This window comes from Perissodus microlepis, chromosome 6, assembly GCF_051167445.1.
Source record: "Perissodus microlepis isolate ML-2025 ecotype Zambia chromosome 6, ASM5116744v1, whole genome shotgun sequence".
NCBI classification, from domain to species: Eukaryota; Metazoa; Chordata; class Actinopteri; order Cichliformes; family Cichlidae; genus Perissodus; species Perissodus microlepis.
In genome coordinates, this window is record NC_140466.1 from 12,850,001 (window position 1) to 12,869,569 (window position 19,569).

At 38.4% G+C, this 19,569-nt stretch overlaps 2 protein-coding genes across 5 annotated transcripts in view; both read right to left on the reverse strand.

Annotated features, from left to right (window-relative positions):
- Positions 1–19,569, reverse strand: part of LOC146385236 (zeta-sarcoglycan-like) — a 362,624-nt gene that overhangs the window by 294,866 nt on the left and 48,189 nt on the right. The window lies entirely within an intron of this gene.
- Positions 8,863–17,795, reverse strand: LOC146385237 (uncharacterized). Its single transcript, XM_084929890.1, is given in 2 exon segments — positions 8,863–10,058; positions 17,780–17,795. Coding segments are annotated over 2 exon segments (1,212 nt in total).

Consider the following 19,569-nt stretch of genomic DNA (forward strand, 5'->3'; position numbering starts at 1 on the left):
TCATCTGTCTTTTGAATACCAAAGCTCATGACGTCTTCTGTAACTTCAACGCCCACGGCTTACTGTGTCACTCACTCTGAATTAACCTCGGGATCTTTATGCAAAACCATGCAAAAAAATTCAGATGAAGGCAGTTAACTCATTTGTTCAGATCATGCCATGCTTGTGTTGACCTTTTATTCTTGGTCTGTGTTGCGTTACCTTGAGTGGAGCAAATAAAAAAAATGAAATTAATCTAATATCAGCAGTGTGCTTGCGTGCCATAGAGTTGCACAAGACCATAGCCCATTTTCCACAAGTAACATACAAATGGTTTGTGTGTCCGTCATTGTTTCACAACCTCTTTGTGTAGTTACAGTATATGTGGAGAGCTAAGAGATGTAGGTGTTTCTTAAATCTAATTACTTTATGCTCACCAGCACTGGAACATACTCGTACACACACACACACACACACACACACACACACACACACACACACACACACACACAGAGCCCTATTCCCTTATTACAAGAGTATAAAGTGTCAACTGCTTCTGCTCTACATGACTAATGAGTTGAAGAGCTGGGCATAGTGTAGTTATTTTGTGTGTGTGTGTGTGTGTGTGTGTGTGTGTGTGTGTGTGTCCCACTGAGCTTAGCTGTAACCCATAAAGTGAATGTCAGATAGTGTAGTGTGTGGGCTTATCAGTTTTCCAGTTGCCTTGCAGAAAGTTTGTTAACACTGCTGAAGCATTAACAAAGCCGCTTAAAGGATTTGTAAAATCTTACACTATCCACAAAAGGTAACTATGATTGATGGTAATAAAAAGGCAACTTGAATATTCCACATCTTAATTTACTGAGCTGAGAAAGGGCAATATTGGCCACCTTTAATACTGCTTATCACGGCAGGAAAGGCATTAAACTTTGAACATTACTCAATTATATGTAGGCTAGATAAGCTAGTTTTAGAGTCTGGGTCACTGTCATGATTCACTAGGATACTTGAATTCTAAGAAATGCTCAGCAGTACACATTTGCCTTTTAATATCATCAGTTACATCTTTGCTTTCTCTGTTGCGACATGCTGAAAAGTCTACAGTGGAAAAATCTTGATCATTTTGGTGTACCTTAATAGTGGCTCCGTGGTTTACACATTCACCTAATAAGCAAGTGTCTTCTATAGCACTTTTTTAAATAGACTGTTCAAAGGTTCTTCACAGTTTCGATAAAATATATATTATGATATTACAATTGAGTGTACATAACCCAACATACAACATACAAACATGTGGCCAAGTATACATAAATACATTTAGGTCTGTAAATATTTAGACACTTTTTTTTGTATTTTTGCCTGATAAAGATAAAAGATAAATCTAAGATGGGAGAAGCAAAAGAACACTTTGTGATCTGAAGCATACCATATCATCTGCAGTGGAGGAAACGTTATGGCAGGGGCATGTATGGCTGCCAGTGGAACCACATCACAAGTGTTTACCGATGATGCAACTGCTGATAAAAATAGCACTATTAATTCTGAAATGCTCAAATTCAGCCAAATGTTGAAAAACTGATCGAACAGTAGTTCACAGTGTAAATAAATAACGACCCAACGCATACTCCAAAATCAACCCAAGAGTTTCTCAGGGCAAAAAAATGGGATAACCTTCAATACCCACGTCAGTCATCTGATCTCAATCAATAGCCTATTCTTTTCAGTTATTAAATAATAAGCTGAATGCAGAAAGACTCACAAACTGGTGGCAGCTGAAGGCCTGGCAGAGCATCTCAAGGGAGGAAACACACTGCAATAAGAGTGTAGCCATCACTACCATTTGGTGATGTCTATGGGTTGTAGACTTAAAAAAAAAAGTGATAATCTGATTTTTTTTTAAAATCCTTATATTTAAAATTGTGTTAATTTCTTTTTCCATTTATTTTAGCTCAGTGAAAAAAAGGGGACTATGTACAACCACCCCAAATTAAAGCTGCAAGTCTGCACTTCAATCAAAACCACACTGTTTGATTTAAAATTCACCATGTTGGCATACAGAGGCAAAATAATAAAATCTGTGTATTTGCACAAACACTTATGGCCAAAAGCTTAAGGAAAAACTCACCTGTAATTATTTTTTTTTAGCAGATACTTAAGACAAGCCACTGATTCAGATGACCTGGGCTCTTGTCCAATCAAAGTTTTGGTGCTACGACCTCAAAACAGTGGTGACCTTTGGTTTTAAAATAAGTGTGTAACAGTTAAAATCCTTGATTAGGTAATCAGAGAGGAACAAGGAAAGGAAGAGGGGAATAAGTCCTCAGCAGGTCTGCTACATACACAGGGTCCACATCGTTAAACACCCTGGCCATTGTGTCTGTGGCGCATTACAGAGATGCATTTGATTCTGTCTTGTATTTTAAATTAATTTTTATAATCTCTATACTATCTCTGTAGAAAATTCATATTTGTCCCCTTTATCTCTTTGGAAGAGCCCCATATGATGGAGGCTAGATTTGAGAACAGAACTGTAGTACCATTACGTCAGAGCTGGCACCAACATTTACCATCATTTGACATTGAGAAAATAGCAAGGGGGAAAGAAGAGGTTGGAATAAAATGAAAGAGTTTATAGCTGAGTTTTATTAATTGTTGAGCCTGGTGCCTAAAAGGATTGCAGCGGTTGAAAAAAGGAGAGTAAAGTGATGGTGTGATGAGGTAGATTTATGCCAATGTAAACAGGCAGGCTTGGCCCAGTGGCAAGGACTTCTGGTAAGGATGAAGAAGCGGTGGGTGGGGATGGGGTGGGGGCAGGGAAAGGACAGAGCAAGAGGCAGAATAGAACAAGAGCAGGGAATAAATGAAGGGAAGCTGTAGGGGGGAAAAGAGCATGTACAGAGATGTAAGGGTGACAAAGGAAGAGGAAAGGCTGACATTGAAAGGATGAAGAAATCAATGAAAGGAAACAAACAATAAGACAGTGAAAATAAGGGAGGATGACTGAGAGGACGTTGTTAAATAAGCACAGGGGAGGAGAAAGTAAAGGGATGAACAAGAGCAATGGAGGAATATGACAAGTCAATGGAAGAGGAATAAAGGTCCTGACTCTTCTATATCTGCATGTTAGATAAAACTGTAATGGGAAGAGTGATAAAATAAGTCTATATGAAACGACAGGGGGGAGAGATTAAAGAAAGGAGTGGAAGAATAAGTAATAAAGTGTCGCCTGTCAAAGATAACGAGGAGTAAAATAAGGTTGCAGAAAGGAAGGAAAATGACAGTTGTTGTGGAATGAAGTGAAAGCACCCCTTGAAATGAAATGAAAAAGTATGAGAAGGAAGAAGTTACGGAAGAAGAAATAGTAGCGACAGAGGAAGAAGAATTAAAGCAGGAGGAGGTCTCATCAGTATCTAAAATAATGAATAAAACAAAGGAGATAAAGACAGGAGGCACTGAACACGGGACAACCACAAAATATAGGGGTTAACAGTAATCTACTGCTAACAGTACGAAAACGGGCATCATCTCCTCAGGTACTAAATCCCAGTCTAGTAGAAAAGGGGATTATCATGATCATCATTAATAAGCAAAATGCCAGCAACCCTAAGCCTTTCTCTATCTAATAAATCCTCCCTGATCCACAGAGGAGCATAATTAATACAGACAGCAGGGGGTAGGAGGTTAGCACCAACAGAGCACGAGTTAATAAGAAGGTAATGAAGGAGGTATCAAAACCTCCAAGTTTGGATACCTCCATTCTGGATGAGTAAAAGTTCATAGAGCACAGAGTAAAGAGTTTGTGCCAGTGGGAGATCATTAATATGCATACTGCTGCTTAGAAAAAAGTACATCTGGATCGACTGGAAAGTTGAAAATTCAATTTTTTTAATTTTATGTATTCATTTATTTATTTATTTTTTAATTTTGGTTTTCTGTGAGAGAAGTGTCTCATTTGCCGTGAGGTCCACAGAAGCAGCGTCCTGTCTCCTGCACAGCTGACTGGGATGAGCCTGAGCATGGATAAGGGCCATCTCAAAATGTTAATTGCACAAAACCAGAGTAGTGAAAAATAATAGCACAGCTTGCAAATTATTCCTGTTGGCAACATCGAGGGAAGAGTAATTGTATTTTGTTTATGCATGTGCATAAGTTCAAGTTCAACTTGTGTATGCCCAAGTGCATAAGAAATTTAAAAAAAAGTAGTAATTTGTGTTAACTGGCGTTTGAGCCCATTTTGGGTGGTTTTGCATCTTTTTCAGCCTTTTAATTACAACAAATGGAGGAAAATTGTCACCAATCAGTTATGAAGCATATTCAATATTTAAAAAAAATACGTTTCAAGAAAACTCTTATATTAGTATCTATTGGTTAAATCTGTGGTCCTATGGATGCACACCTGTAGTGAAAATTCTCAGAGTGCAATAAAGACTTGATGAGCACTACACATTAAGACTCAAAGTCCTTGTCAAAGCCCTTTACTCCATGCTCCCTAGAGAGAGATTAAAAAGGACTAAAATAAATCTGATAAAGAGGGAAAAAATGTTCCCAGCAGTGTAGACCTTGACATACTCTTTAATAACGATGGCTATGCTCTTTGACTGAAATCTTTACTCGAGTAAGTTGAGAGTAAGATAAAAATGCATCTCAGGGCAAGGGTCAAGGTGAACATCTTTATCGGAGCTCAATGGAAAGGAAGATGAAATACCTGAAGGTACTCTCTGCAGCTAATAGCTTGTGGTATTGTGGATCAGAGATGGGCAGTAACGCGTTACTTGTTACTTGTAACGCGTTACTTGTAACGTGTTACTGTAATCCGATTACTTTTTTCAAGTAACGAGTAAAGTAAGGGATTACTATTGCAAAAAACGGTAATTAGATTACCGTTACTTTACCGTAGGAACGCTGCGTTACTGCGTTACTAAAACCGTGATTTTTTTGCGAGAATGTCTCATGACAGTGAGTAAGCGAGTGCGCCGTTCATGACAACAGCTGTGTGCAGATCAACAGTGGATCATATATCGAGTGCGGGAGAGAGTATGAGCGTTCAGCGTTTAAAGCATGGAAGTACTGACCTTATTTTGAGTTTGATTCCATAAAAAATGACAAAAACATTAGTGTCCGTTGTGCGTGGGAAGAAAACTTCTTTTTACAGCGAAAAAAAACCCCTAAACTTCCAAGCAAGCACCGAGTGCGCTATGAGGTAATGGGAAATTCACAGAGAAACTCGCGGATTCTTCCACTGACCGCTGCGGCACACCTGCACCAGGGTAAACCTCCGCCTACCCTACTCCTGCTTTACAGGTGAAAATAGAGTCAAAGGACCGCTAGTCTTTGACTTTATTTATTTTCTGCTGTGTTTTACTTCCATCTATTTGAAAGACTGAGTGTAAACACACACACACACAAAAATTATGTGCTGGAATGTGCAGAAAATAGGTTTAAATATTAAACAAATTTCTTCCAGTCAGAGAATGTTGCATATAATTAAATTGTTGCTTGATGCATAAAGTTAAAAGATTAAAACTAATAAAACAAGTTTTAAAAAGAGACTTTTCCATTTGATTACATTTTGTATGATGGATTATGCAGAAAAAGTAGAATTGGGCTGAAAGATCTATCGCTTTATCACCTATTCAGGTTGTAAATCGTGTTTTTAAAAAGTAACTAAGTAATTAATTACTTTTGAAAATAAGTAATCAGTAAAGTAACAGGATTACTTTTTTGGGGAAGTAATCAGTAATTAGTTACTGATTACTGATACAGAAGGTTGTATGAGAATGGCTACAGTCTAATGGTGTTTATTTCACATACTGAGAGACATCTGCTGAAAAATGTTTTTAAGTTAAGTTCAAAGGGTACCTAGCATTCAAATGCAAAGCTGAGAGTACTGCACAGCAATTAGTATGTAATAAATCTGCATTTGATATTCAGATGTCTTTTCAAGGCTGAAGCTTTTACACTGCTGTGGTAGGCAATCAAATATTTATGTACGCTAAAATGGCTTTGAAAAAATAAAGAACACAACATCCAAAGTAGAATAGAACACTAATGGAGAAATTATTTATTTCAAATAAACGTGGAAAGGAGAAATTCAGGAATTAGTATTTCCAACAAACGTATGAATGTGGCACTGATTGTACCAACTCACAGGTAACATTTCACTCACTTTTTAATTCTTATGATGGAATGGTGATTATAGATTTTTTTATTGCATATTTGTCACACTTACATGTTTCAGATCATTGAATAAATTTTGATATTGGGCAAAGGGAACCCAAATACATACAAAGTGATTTTTTTCTAAATGATAATTTCATTGATTAAGGTTTTAAAAAAAAAGTTATCCAAACATACCTGTCCCTGTGTGAAAAAGTAATTGCCCCCTCAGTTAAATCATGAATTAAACAGCTATGCTATAAGAGCACCATTCTCACTGTAGGCAGTGACACATTTAAGTGATGGCACTGAAAGCAACTAACAGTAAGGAGTGTAAAGGCCAAAATCTCTCTAGTTTATCTTCAAGTGGGCCTGGAAACAGATTAAAGCTTCGACCTTTGTAGTTTATCTTCATGCATGTTTTCTTAAGTGCTGTGGCAGTTACTGAAGTCCCCCAAACTGACACTCCTACTAAAATACTGCTAAATGCATTTCTTTTCTTTTTTTTATATGTGTGTCCTAATCCAAATCTGGCAAATGGCACAAGAAAAGCTGGTTCTAAACAACAATGTGGGAACAAAACAGGACATTCATGTACTGGGGTGAAAGAAAACAGATTTCTTTATAAATGATACCCGTAGGAAAAGATTTTAAAAATGCTAAATAGTAAAACTAAAAAGTATTACAAAAGATGGTATGTCATGACAGCATTTTTGCCAAATTTATATCTTTTTTTCAGATAAAGGGAGAATTAAAACTGCACAAGGATTTTTTTCAAACTAAACCATATCACAAGGAAAAAGGAAGGTCAGTGGAAACTCGTGAGACTGAAAATTGGTTGTAATTTAAACTGGTGGGCAAGATAGAGGTCCCCAAACATGCATATATCTTGTAACTATTTTAAACAGCCAGCCACAGTACTCTATCCTTTTTCTCCCAAGAAGCCACTCTTGGGTCACACAGGACTATTTGCTTCTTTATCACAGGCAGAAGTCTTAATGTTTCATCACAATACCCCAGACGCTATTTCAAATATACCTGTGCCCACTTACGCACATGCACACACACATTCACCTCTGCTAGCCCACAAGGCTCACTGAGAGCCTTGATTAAAATTTCCCCAATGTTCTGCTTCAGTTGGTGGCATGCTGAATGATGTGTGTCCCCACACAGATGGAGCTCCCTCCATCCACGCATCAACACAAACACACACACACACACACACACCTAACATCTTGTAGTGTCTCAAATTCTTCATCTGCATGTGAAAATGGGAAAACACCTTTAATAAAAATGCCTTCCCACTTGCCCAGTCAACTGTAGAGAGCCTATGGAAATCACCTTTTTTATTTCACAAGCCAGCTGAACAGATGAAAGAAAGGTGACTTTTGTCTTCTGTGTGTATGGATGAGTTCAGGGAAGCATTAAGGTAGGATAGAAAGGCATGGCCATGAAGAATGTTCCTTCTGACAGAAATACTTGAAATAAAACTCAACAGAATGCACGTTAAAAAAAACTGCTTTGCATGAATGCAGTGGAAACATATGACTGCGACATATCTTAACATTCCAGAGTCAAACCTCACTATGTATGGGATAAAGTAAACATCAGTGGGTGCACCACATAGTTGACCTTATGACTTACATACACTGCAGATAATAAACGAGTCATTCCACGAGAATGGTTAAAATTGGACTTGGATGTTTTCACATTTTTTACCAAAATGTATTATTTATATGTATATCCCACATCATTAAGGATATATCTAACTATCAGAAAAATGCATTTTCCCATCTCAGGCATTAGTTTTCTTTTATTATTGATCATATTTTCAAGATGTAGTGACTGCAATTCTTCAACCCCGTTATGGACACTTTGGAGGCTCTCTGAATATTATCTTAAAATGTATTTCTAAAGAAATCAATATGTTTACATTAATTAGATGTCCCCCATACCAATTCAATAATTTTACATAGAAAAATGACATAAAATCACACATTTTTACTCTCTTAAATCCTGAAATGTAACTAATGAGTGTCATTTTTCATCAAAAATTTAGTTTAACTAAGAATTGTAATCAAAATCAATGATCAGATGATAGCGCTCAATATTTTAGACAGAAATCCCCAAACATTAAATTATTTTTTCAACATTTTAAGAAAATAATATATGAAAATGTAGGTGTGACGGTGTTGAGACTAGCATAACAGGGTTGAAGATGGTAACAGGGTTGAAGAGACAAATACAGCTTTACATATAAACAGTTGTTTACTCTTAAATTCAATGTATAGGGCTTTCCATTAGCATTATATCTCACTTTGTAACCATAGGAAGGACACCAGATACAAATTGCAGTAGAATTACGTTTTATTAATCTAAAGTAAAAACAACCACAACAGCACATTAACAACTAACAAACATTGTAAAGTGAATTGCTCAAATGTAACATAATGTGTGTGTGTGTGTGTGTGTGTGTGTGTGTGTGTGTGTGTGTGTGTGTGTGTGTGTGTGTGTGTCTAGGCATAAGAGAGCCTCATGAGTTGTGCTAAAAGTCACCTCATCCTTGCTCCAATAACATACAATTAAACTTGATGAACTGGTTGAAGTAATAACAATAATAATCAGTTAACGATTTCAATGTGTCTGTGTCTGTGTCAGAGTGTTTTTGCATGTGTGTGCCTGCATCAGTGTGTGTGTCTGTATATATGCATGAATGTGCCTTTTGTTTCATGAATTCATCTTTTGAGTCGGTTCCACACCTCTTTCAAGACTTCCACACTTTGTCACAGCCCATGGGGGTGGAATGAGTTCAAGGACATCATCAAACAGGTACCAGAGGATATCATCCTGATGCGGCCAGAACAATCGGTTTGACCCAACACGATGCATGCATTTGACCTGGACTTGTGTTGTTTGTATTTTTAGAATGATGCCTGGATACAAATCATCGTCATATCTGAGAATACACCATTTACTAATCAGCTCTGGACTTTCCCACTGGATTTCTTTTCCTGGATTCCCCCCACTGCCTGTCTGTGATACAGCTGTTTCTATCTTCTGGCCAAAAGTGAAACACTTGGTGTTGAAGCACTTGCAGTTAAACTGCTTCCGTGTTGTGCACATGCAGCTTACATTACGAACCATCAGTTCTCCTGGAGCTACAGTAACGACCTGGTGAATTCTCATGGTTCCAGGAACAGCTGGTATCTGCTTTGGCATTTTCTTCATAGCTTCCTCAACATCTTCACTTTTCACAAAGAACAGTTTCACACTTGTGTTTGTTTCAGACAAGGCCCTGAATAACTCTTCTGCATCTGGGATGTCATGCCCCTTTGCTACCATCATGTCAGCTGCTCTTTTTAAGGCTCCCCCGACACCATCTGGTGCTCCTTTTCCATGACTGGCCTCGAAAAAATTCCAAGAACCAGCCTTGAATCCTCTTCTGTCCAGTTCTGTAGTGAAAAGGTAGAAGTTTTTTCGTTGTTTGTATCACGTACAGGCTTAAAAAGTGCAGCACACTTGTGGATGTTGGCCTTGAAGGTAATCTAGCCCAGGATTTAGGTGCTGCCATATTGCTGGAGGGCCTTTATGTCTACTGGGGGAGATGGTGCTAAAGCACACAGGCTCTGAGAGTCCACCAACATACAACACACCAGTATGAAGGGTGGCCTGCTGATGTGAAGCCCCAAAGTGGACCACCTGAACTTGAGAACTGTATTTACAGCTGTAGTTTTCTGAGAAGTCAACATGTATCAAAGTCTCCTCCCCTGACATGTTGTTCTTCAGCTCACGGCAGAAGGCATACTGCTGCTTGATATTAAAGTGATGCATTTTAAATTTCTTTACAAAGCTGCGGAAGAGCTCAATGAGGTCCTCTTGTGTGCCCTCCAAAGATTTCTTGACTGTCACCTTGACAGTTGCCTCTATCTCTCACACTCACTCTGCAGGTTTCTCTCCCTTCTTTCAGGATCAGCTTTAAGGCATTCCCGATACTTCCTTTGCCTTTCTGCTGCTGTTGTTGGTGCCATCTTTAACATGGAACATAAATCACATTCAGCATGCATGCAGTATAAGAATGGTGATTGAATATAATAATAATTAATTTAAATAATTGGATAACTTAACAACCAAAGTATTAAAATCTCAACCCCATCACAATCTCACAACCCCGTTACAATCAAAAACATAACAGGGTTGAGTGTGACTGGGTTGAGATTTTTGCACAAACTGGCCGCTGCTCAATATAGTGAATACCAGACAGAGAACACATGGCATGCATGAAATTCAAAATCACCATATATTCATGAACTAACAAAAAACTTTTTCATAAGTAATAGTTTTCTATCTTTTTTTCACGTTACAGTGTTGAGTCATTGAGGTTGACGACCACAATATCACAAGATAAATGACTAAAATAAAGGAAAAGAATGGAGCAACTTGCCTGTCTCTGTGGTCCTGGTGTCCAAAAGACTTCAGTTATGTCACTTCCTGATGTATATGAAATTCTGGATCACACCATTGTATTTATGGGGGTGGGATCATTCATGTAACGGGGTTGAAGGGTTAGTCAGGTACAGGAATAATTGTGATTTTAATAAATAATTAACAATTAAATTTGAAAAAAAGAAATATTAACAGCAAAAGAGCACAAATAGATGTTTAGGTTGATACCAAAATGTATTGACTTTTTAAATAGTTTTATTTGGTATTTTCAAAGTAAACTTTCATCAAGGCCATGAGGGACATGACAAAATAGGTGGTGTCAAATGAAAAAACTGTATTATTTCCCGTAAAAAGATAAAAATTAGTTCAGTTTTTTTACACTGTATTAAAGGGTACATTTCAATATATATGTAAAGCTGTTTAAATAGAAAGTTTGGTGACCCAATAGATGAAATACACCATAAGAGGTGAGAGGGACTCAAATTGTGCCATTTTCATGGAATGACTCAAACCATGTCCTTTGATATTCAGATCCTAATTCAACATTAATTCCATTGCAGATTAATTCAATTAAAATGTCACATTAACCTTACTCAGCCATACAAAAGAGGCTGTGTATATCAACACAAAGAGGGAAAATGTGCATTGGAGTTATATATTTATACTTAGTCTAAGGGGCTTGGAAAGATAAATATAAATATATAGAGATTTTTTTTTGTCTGGTAAAGGGTAAAAGTGAATATATAGATAAGTGATCAATTTAATGAAACCCCCAGCTCTGTTATGCTACATGTTGCATTTTACAGTCATGATTTGGGTCAGGTTTGCCCCTTAGAGGGAAGGGTCACTGCCAACCCATACAAAGTAGCTCTGAGTGATCACTTTTGTTCAATGATGAAACACTTCTACACCATAGTGCTCCCATCTATAGGGCACTAGGGGTCACTGAATGGTTTGATGATTCTGTAAATTATGTGAACAATGCTATGCTCTTCACAGTCACCACATCTCCACCCATCTGAACACTTATGGAGTCTTTGGTCCATTGTGTTTGACAGAACACTTCAACACCATCATCAAAACACAAAATAAGGCAATATTATTTGAAAGACTTTTCATTCCTCCGTTAAAGTTCAAGAGTATCACAAGATATGAAACACAAATAAACTAGAGTGAGTCAGGCTGATCGAGATAACAGATGAAATCAAAAAGCTCTCAATATACGCTGTAATGGTAAAAAGAAATTACAAACTGTGTGAAAGTCTAAAGATTTAAGTACCAGAGCAAAAAGAATATAATAAAATATTTAATAAAGCATAAAACCACTCCTTAGGAGGTCTTAAAATTGGGTAGAAAAGCAATAATCAGCAATGATTTTAAAGAAGCAATTGCTACCGCGGACCAGTTTGGGAAGGTTTATAAGAACATTTCCAAACAATTTGAAGTCTATCATCCTACAGTGAGAAACAGGAAAACATTCAAGAAAGTTGCCGGTCGTCCCAAGAGGGATAACCCAGCAGATTCACTCCATGGTCAGAGAAGTCTGGCCATATTGCACAGCCACACTTTTGGCAAAAAGCAAAAACAGCGTATCAGCACAAACACCACATACTAGCTATCATGCATGGTGATACAGAGGTGAAGATTTAAACTTGTTTTGCAACCAGTAGCTCAAAACCGTGCAGTAAATGAGTTAACTATAAACCCCTCTGTATACCAAATTATTCTAGAGTCAGATGTGAGGCTAAAGCTTCCAAGCACACAAGCAAATCTGTAACAGACTGGCTGAAAAAGAAAGTAATTAAGGGTTAGAGTGAGAGACCAATAAAGTTATACAGAAACATGTTACTTCAAGATATTGCTGCTAGAAGTGGCTAAAAAAATGTATTTTGGATTATTTTTTAAGTAAATAATGACATGGTGCAATAGGTCATGTGTTGTTTCACAGAAAATACAAAACATCTTTTAAGGTTGTAAGATCTAAGAGCTCAGATGCAGGGTTCATTTAAAAGAATTGCCTTGCTTGCGTTGAGATCGCTGCAGTTGTGATCATTTGAGGCCTTTGTGGTTAGATTTTTTTTGGCATTTCATTGTCAAGACAAGAGACAGTCCAAATTGGGCAGACATTCAACATGCCTTTTTGATCTCCCTAATTCACTGGTGTCATATTTTGTGCTACAAGCTCAGACTGCAAGATTTCCGATTGTTCTGTTTCCGACTAACATTTGAGATCTGACAAAAAAAGAGACAAATCTCTGCTTGTGATTCTTTAAACTTAAACACATGTCTTCTCCAAGAGTGTGGCTTTCAGGTGACTGGGGAAAAAATACACTTAGGCAATTGGTGAGCTTTATTTGCATTTGTATTATTGGGCACTGTAAAACGACATCAGAAAAACATACAGTAAATGATAGATTGCTGCTGAACTTGGTTTCAGTGTTCATATATTTCACTTCAGCTCATTTCAGAGGAAGCACCCTGGTGTCAGTCATGTAATATTAAACAGTTTTTGTCATGACACATCACAACACGGGGTGCATAAGATTTTCTCCTCCTACTCATTTGAACTTACATGTAGCTATTTAAGAGAAAGCAGCCCCACTTTTGAAAATGAAAAGTGCATCTCCATAAGTGGAATCAGAAGATAAATCCCAGAGCTATAGATCTGAAAAGGTTATAGACAAAAATAGAAAAAACAAAAACAGAGAATCATCGGTTGAGTGATTACAGATGAGCTGCTGTTTCTTTTACAATCTCAGTATACCTTCCCTTAAGGAATGGTTCAGTTCATCATGTAGAGTTTCTGTTGTGCTACATTAGACAGAACTAATTCATTCTACAAATGTCTACATTCTAGGCTCACTTCAGTCCAGGTAGCAAATTTAAGTCCAAACGAAAGTAGGAAAGAAAATCAAGGAAATGCAGTTACAGTATGTGGTACAGTATGATTATCAACACTAGAAGTGCAGTTACAGACATAATATTAACTGCAGTTTCCATAATTAATCATCATGGGGCCAAGCAACTCATAATATCCAGAAACAGAAACTGCAGTCATTAGATAACATTGATAATGGATTTCTGCTACTCTGCCTTCTCTTTTTCTGCTTGTAACTAAGGGGAAAAGTCAAACTACGCTCATCCCTCTGCCCCTTCACACTGCTTTTTGTCTCTTGGAATATTACTATTCAAGTCACACCCAGTAGCTTCTGCATGCCTCTGATCTTTCTGCAGCATTTTTTTTCTTCTTCTTTTTTTTTTTTTTGTTGCATGTATTGCTTTCTCTCTCCTTTTGCTCTTCCAAATCACCATTTCAGCACAACCACCTACCCTCTATTGATATCTAACCCGTTCTTTGATCGACATTCCCATGGTAAAATGTTGTCTTTTAATAAAGATTTTTTTTGAAAAGCATAAAATTCTAAATAATCTAAAAATAACATAAAACAAAAGTTTGAATAACACAGAGAAGAAGAGTTTTACAAGTTTTACAATTCATTTCTGCTTTCAGCTTATATAAAGTAAACATCAAGGCTCACAAGGCTGATTAATGGTTATTAATAATATAATTTTATGAAATTAATTATTTTAAAAAATGGATTGTTGCACATTATTATGTATTAATTTACATTATTTTTAGCATTTCTTTAAGTACATGTGTTGACACGATTCAGCAGCATCCACACTGAATTATAGCACTGAACTGAAGCACAGCACTGGGTTTTTTATGCACAAGTAAAACAAAATATGCATGAAAAAATCAATACCCATAAGTAAGGAACCACAAGCTTGAAAGATACCCTTTTCAAATTCTCAACAGAGACATAAACAGAACTCACTCCTCCCAAAAAACTGTGTGGGTGCCCTTGAGCAGGACACTTAACCCCTCAACTATTTAAGGTGCCAAGAAGACTGCTGTTGTTCAGAGCTGCCTTGGGGTTATTTAATGTTTGGCAGTATGAATATGCAAAAGCGCTGTTTTAAAAGGAAGGCTTACTTAGTTGGACGAACAGAAACATACAGCTATAAAGAAAAGTGTTTTCATCATCACTCTGTTATTTGTGTTTACTTTATTTATCTGAAATACTCATAGCAATAATTCCTGGTTCACCTTTACAACAAAGGATGTTTAAGGAAATTGATGCTCTATAAACAGATGGCATTTCTAAAAAGAAGTATTTCTAATCTTTTCATTAATTTTTTCATTGCCCTGTCCTTTATTGTCTTTGAATAAGTATTGAAGTACAAGCATACTCTGAGATCATGTTTTGATATCGGTTTACCTTAACAGAAGCTGTCATTTGTTTACCTCATGAAACGCACACACACAGACACACACACAGTGTGAGTCACGGATTACAGCCTTACTGAGGCGTATAAGAACACATCTCTGTCCTCCCACCCAGCTAGCTGGCATACTGTTTCACATCACAAGAGCCCATGTCAAACCCACAGAAAGGCCTCGAGCTGCCTTATAGCATGGAAATCTGTGTGTGTGTTTGGTGCTTGCTGATGCTTTAACTATATAACTGCTGATATAACAGCTGTAAGTGTGCAGCCTGTGCTATTTGTATGAAAGACAGTCACTGCACTTAAGCTGAATGCTGGCTTTGGACCTCCCGTCAGGGGTTCCTGCCCCCCCACACCCATTCCTGCCCTCCCACACCCTGGATGCTGATACTGAAAAAGACTTCAGTGAGAGTTATAGTAACTGTGTGTGGATTTACATTTTTTATGCTCTGTGGACTTACAGAAAATCTTTTTGTATGAGGGGAATGGCTTATCATTTCAGGAAAAAAATGAGGGCCACTAAATCCTACCACAAAGGCATGGCTAGGGTGAAGGTGGGTTACTGGTTAAGGCTGGTAAATGTTAAATGAGTAGTAATAGAGGCTAGGATTGGAGTTTCAGTATAATTCCATGTGAAAGATGGAATTACATTTCTGACTCTCTCCCGTGTGTGTTTGTGTTTGTGTGTTTATGTGTGCATGCATTATAGAAGTTCAAGAGGATTCAAATTCAAGCTTGTGTTTTGGCAAGCATTCACTTTGATAAATTGTCCTTGAGCAAAACACTAGAGCAGTTCCAGCTGCTGGGCACTGCTCTGCAGCAAATATTGACTTTTAACCTTCTTTATAAGAAGTGCAATAGAAAACATAATTTGCTTAGTAATTTTGCTGTGAGATTTAATGAAGAAATACATTAATCACTTTGAAAGGTATCTGTGTAGTGTTAACCCATAGCAAAAGAGGAAAATGTTGATATTCCCTGTTTATAAAACACACCAAACAACACAGAAAACAGCTCCAGCTCAGTCAGATTAGATGGACAGCGTTTGTGAACAGCAGTTTTCAGATCTTGCCACAGATTCTCGATTGGATTTAGATCTGGACTTTGACTGGGCCATTCTAACACATGGATATGTTTTGTTTTGAACCATTCCATTGTTGCCCTGGCTTTATGTTTAGGGTCGCTGTCCTGCTGGAAGGTGAACCTCTGCCCCAGTCTCAAGTCTTTTGCAGACTCCAAGAGGTTTTCTTCCAAGACTGCCCTGTATTTGGCTCCATCCATCTTCCCATCAACTCTGACCAGCTTCCCTGTCCCTGCTGAAGAGAAGCACCCCCAGAGCATGATGCTGCCACCTCCATATTTGACAGTGGGGATGGTGTGTTCAGAGTGATGTGTAGTGTTAGTTTTCCACCACACATAGCGTTTTGCATTTTGTCCAGAAAGTTCCATTTTGGTCTCATCTGACCAGAGCACCTTCTTCCACATGTTTGCTGTGTCCCCCACATGGCTTGTGGCAAACTGCAAACGGGACTTCTTATGGTTTTCTGTTAACAATGGCTTTCTTCTTGCCACTCTTCCATAAAGGCCAACTTTGTGCAGTGCACGACTAATAGTTGTCCAATGGACAGATTCCCCCACCTGAGCTGTAGATCTCTGCAGCTCGTCCAGAGCCACCATGGGCTGCATTTCTGATCAGCGTTCTCCTTGTTCGGCCTGTGAGTTTAGGTGGACGGCCTTGTCTTGGTAGGTTTACAGTTGTGCCATACTCCTTCCATTTCTGAATGATCGCTTGAACAGTGCTCCGTGGGATGTTCAAGGCTTGGGAAATCTTTTTGTAGCCCAAGCCTGCTTTAAATGTCTCAATAACTTTATCCCTGACCTGTCTGGTGTGTTCTTTGGACTTCATGGTGTTGTTGCTCCCAATATTCTCTTAGACAACCTCTGAGGCCGTCACAGAGCAGCTGTATTTGTACTGACATTAGATTACACACAGGTGCACTCTATTTAGTCATTAGCACTCATCAGGCAATGTCTATGGGCAACTGACTGCACTCAGACCAAAGGAGGCTGAATAATTACGCACACCCCACTTTGCAGTTATTTATTTTTAAAAAATGATTTTTGTTCTACTTCTCACGTGTACACCACTTTGTGTTGGTCTTTCACCTGGAATTCCAATAAAATTAATTCATGTTTGTGGCTGTAATGTGACAAAATGTGGAAAAGTTCAAGGGGGCCGAATACTTTTGCAAGCCACTGTATAACACAACTGCAGAATTAATCTCAACTTTAAGTTGACATAAGGAAGAAAAGAGGGTGACATTACAGATTTTTTGACAATGGAAGGCTGCAAGCCCAATTATGCAGTATTTCAAAATGTTGCTAAACAGAGATCTTTTTGAACGCGATCATTCAAAAAGCTTCATAGAGTGTCTGTGAAGTGGCTGAAAATCTAATAAAGGAATGTCCATTACCAAAGCTCCTCCTGAGCTGAAAGCTTTGAAAAATGTCACTGAGCTCAACATATTTCTGACTCTATTTGTGATAGTAAAATGAATCCAGACAGAGCTCACTTAAAAGGGTCTCTTTTTTCATTATCATTGTTCAAATATCACAGTACTAGTACATTCAAAGCACATTCAGTGTATCCCTTCAAGTGTTTGGTTCAATATGTTTCTAATCCTCACAGAATCAAAATCAGTGTTACTTTTCATTTGGGACAATATGATAATCAATGGATTTCCATTCTGCCTAGCCTGAATGTTCCACTTTACACCAGTCCCTTTGGAATAAAAACAGATTTGGCAACAGAAAAAGTAAAATTGATTACAACCTGGGTGATACAGCCTGTTCTAACTAGCAAACTGAATCTACAGATAAACCCTAATACTTCATAACACTTTCTGCTCACCTTGCTGACAGTCCATCTACCCCACAGTTTCTGTGCTATGAGTGATTAGTGCAGGGTAGGTTTGTTGCCAGCTACGATGGCAGGTTACTATGGAGTCCTGCAGAGAGAGACATCTGGAGCTGGGTCGCCAGGGCAACATGGCAGTACAGGTCAGGACTGCTGTAGCAATGGTCCTGATCACAGATCTCAGAAGTGCATGTCTGGGCAGTGCCAAAGTGTTTTGGGGAAGTGTTACCACCAATGCCCACCTGCAGATACTGAGTACCAGAACACAAGGTTAATCCTGAAGGCCAGCAAGTGAAAATATTGTGGTTGGTACGCACATCTTTTAAATTGGTAGATAATGTCCCTCAGAAAGCAGACACATTGAAAGAGATCGAGAACGATAATGACAAAGTCTCGCTGCAGTCTTGAACTATACAGGGAGTGCAGAATTATTAGGCAAGTTGTATTTTTGAGGAATAATTTTATTATTGAACAACAACCATGTTCTCAATGAACCCAAAAAACTCATTAATATCAAAGCTGAATGTTTTTGGAAGTAGTTTTTAGTTTGTTTTTAGTTTTAGCTATTTTAGGGGGATATCTGTGTGTGCAGGTGACTATTACTGTGCATAATTATTAGGCAACTTAACAAAAAACAAATATATACCCATTTCAATTATTTATTTTCACCAGTGAAACCAATATAACATCTCCACATTCACAAATATACATTTCTGACATTCAAAAACAAAACAAAAACAAATCAGCAACCAATATAGCCACCTTTCTTTGCAAGGACACTCAAAAGCCTGCCATCCATGGATTCTGTCAGTGTTTTGATCTGTTCACCATCAACATTGCGTGCAGCAGCAACCACAGCCTCCCAGACACTGTTCAGAGAGGTGTACTGTTTTCCCTCCTTGTAAATCTCACATTTGATGATGGACCACAGGTTCTCAATGGGGTTCAGATCAGGTGAACAAGGTGGCCATGTCATTAGTTTTTCTTCTTTTATACCCTTTCTTGCCAGCCACGCTGTGGAGTACTTGGACGCGTGTGATGGAGCATTGTCCTGCATGAAAATCATGTTTTTCTTGAAGGATGCAGACTTCTTCCTGTACCACTGCTTGAAGAAGGTGTCTTCCAGAAACTGGCAGTAGGACTGGGAGTTGAGCTTGACTCCATCCTCAACCCGAAAAGGCCCCACAAGCTCATCTTTGATGATACCAGCCCAAACCAGTACTCCACCTCCACCTTGCTGGCGTCTGAGTCGGACTGGAGCTCTCTGCCCTTTACCAATCCAGCCACGGGCCCATCCATCTGGCCCATCAAGACTCACTCTCATTTCATCAGTCCATAAAACCTTAGAAAAATCAGTCTTGAGATATTTCTTGGCCCAGTCTTGACGTTTCAGCTTGTGTGTCTTGTTCAGTGGTGGTCGTCTTTCAGCCTTTCTTACCTTGGCCATGTCTCTGAGTATTGCACACCTTGTGCTTTTGGGCACTCCAGTGATGTTGCAGCTCTGAAATATGGCCAAACTGGTGGCAAGTGGCATCTTGGCAGCTGCACGCTTGACTTTTCTCAGTTCACGGGCAGTTATTTTGCGCCTTGGTTTTTCCACACGCTTCTTGCGACCCTGTTGACTATTTTGAATGAAACGCTTGATTGTTCGATGATCACGCTTCAGAAGCTTTGCAATTTTGAGACTGCTGCATCCCTCTGCAAGATATCTCACTATTTTTGACTTTTCTGAGCCTGTCAAGTCCTTCTTTTGACCCATTTTGCCAAAGGAAAGGAAGTTGCCT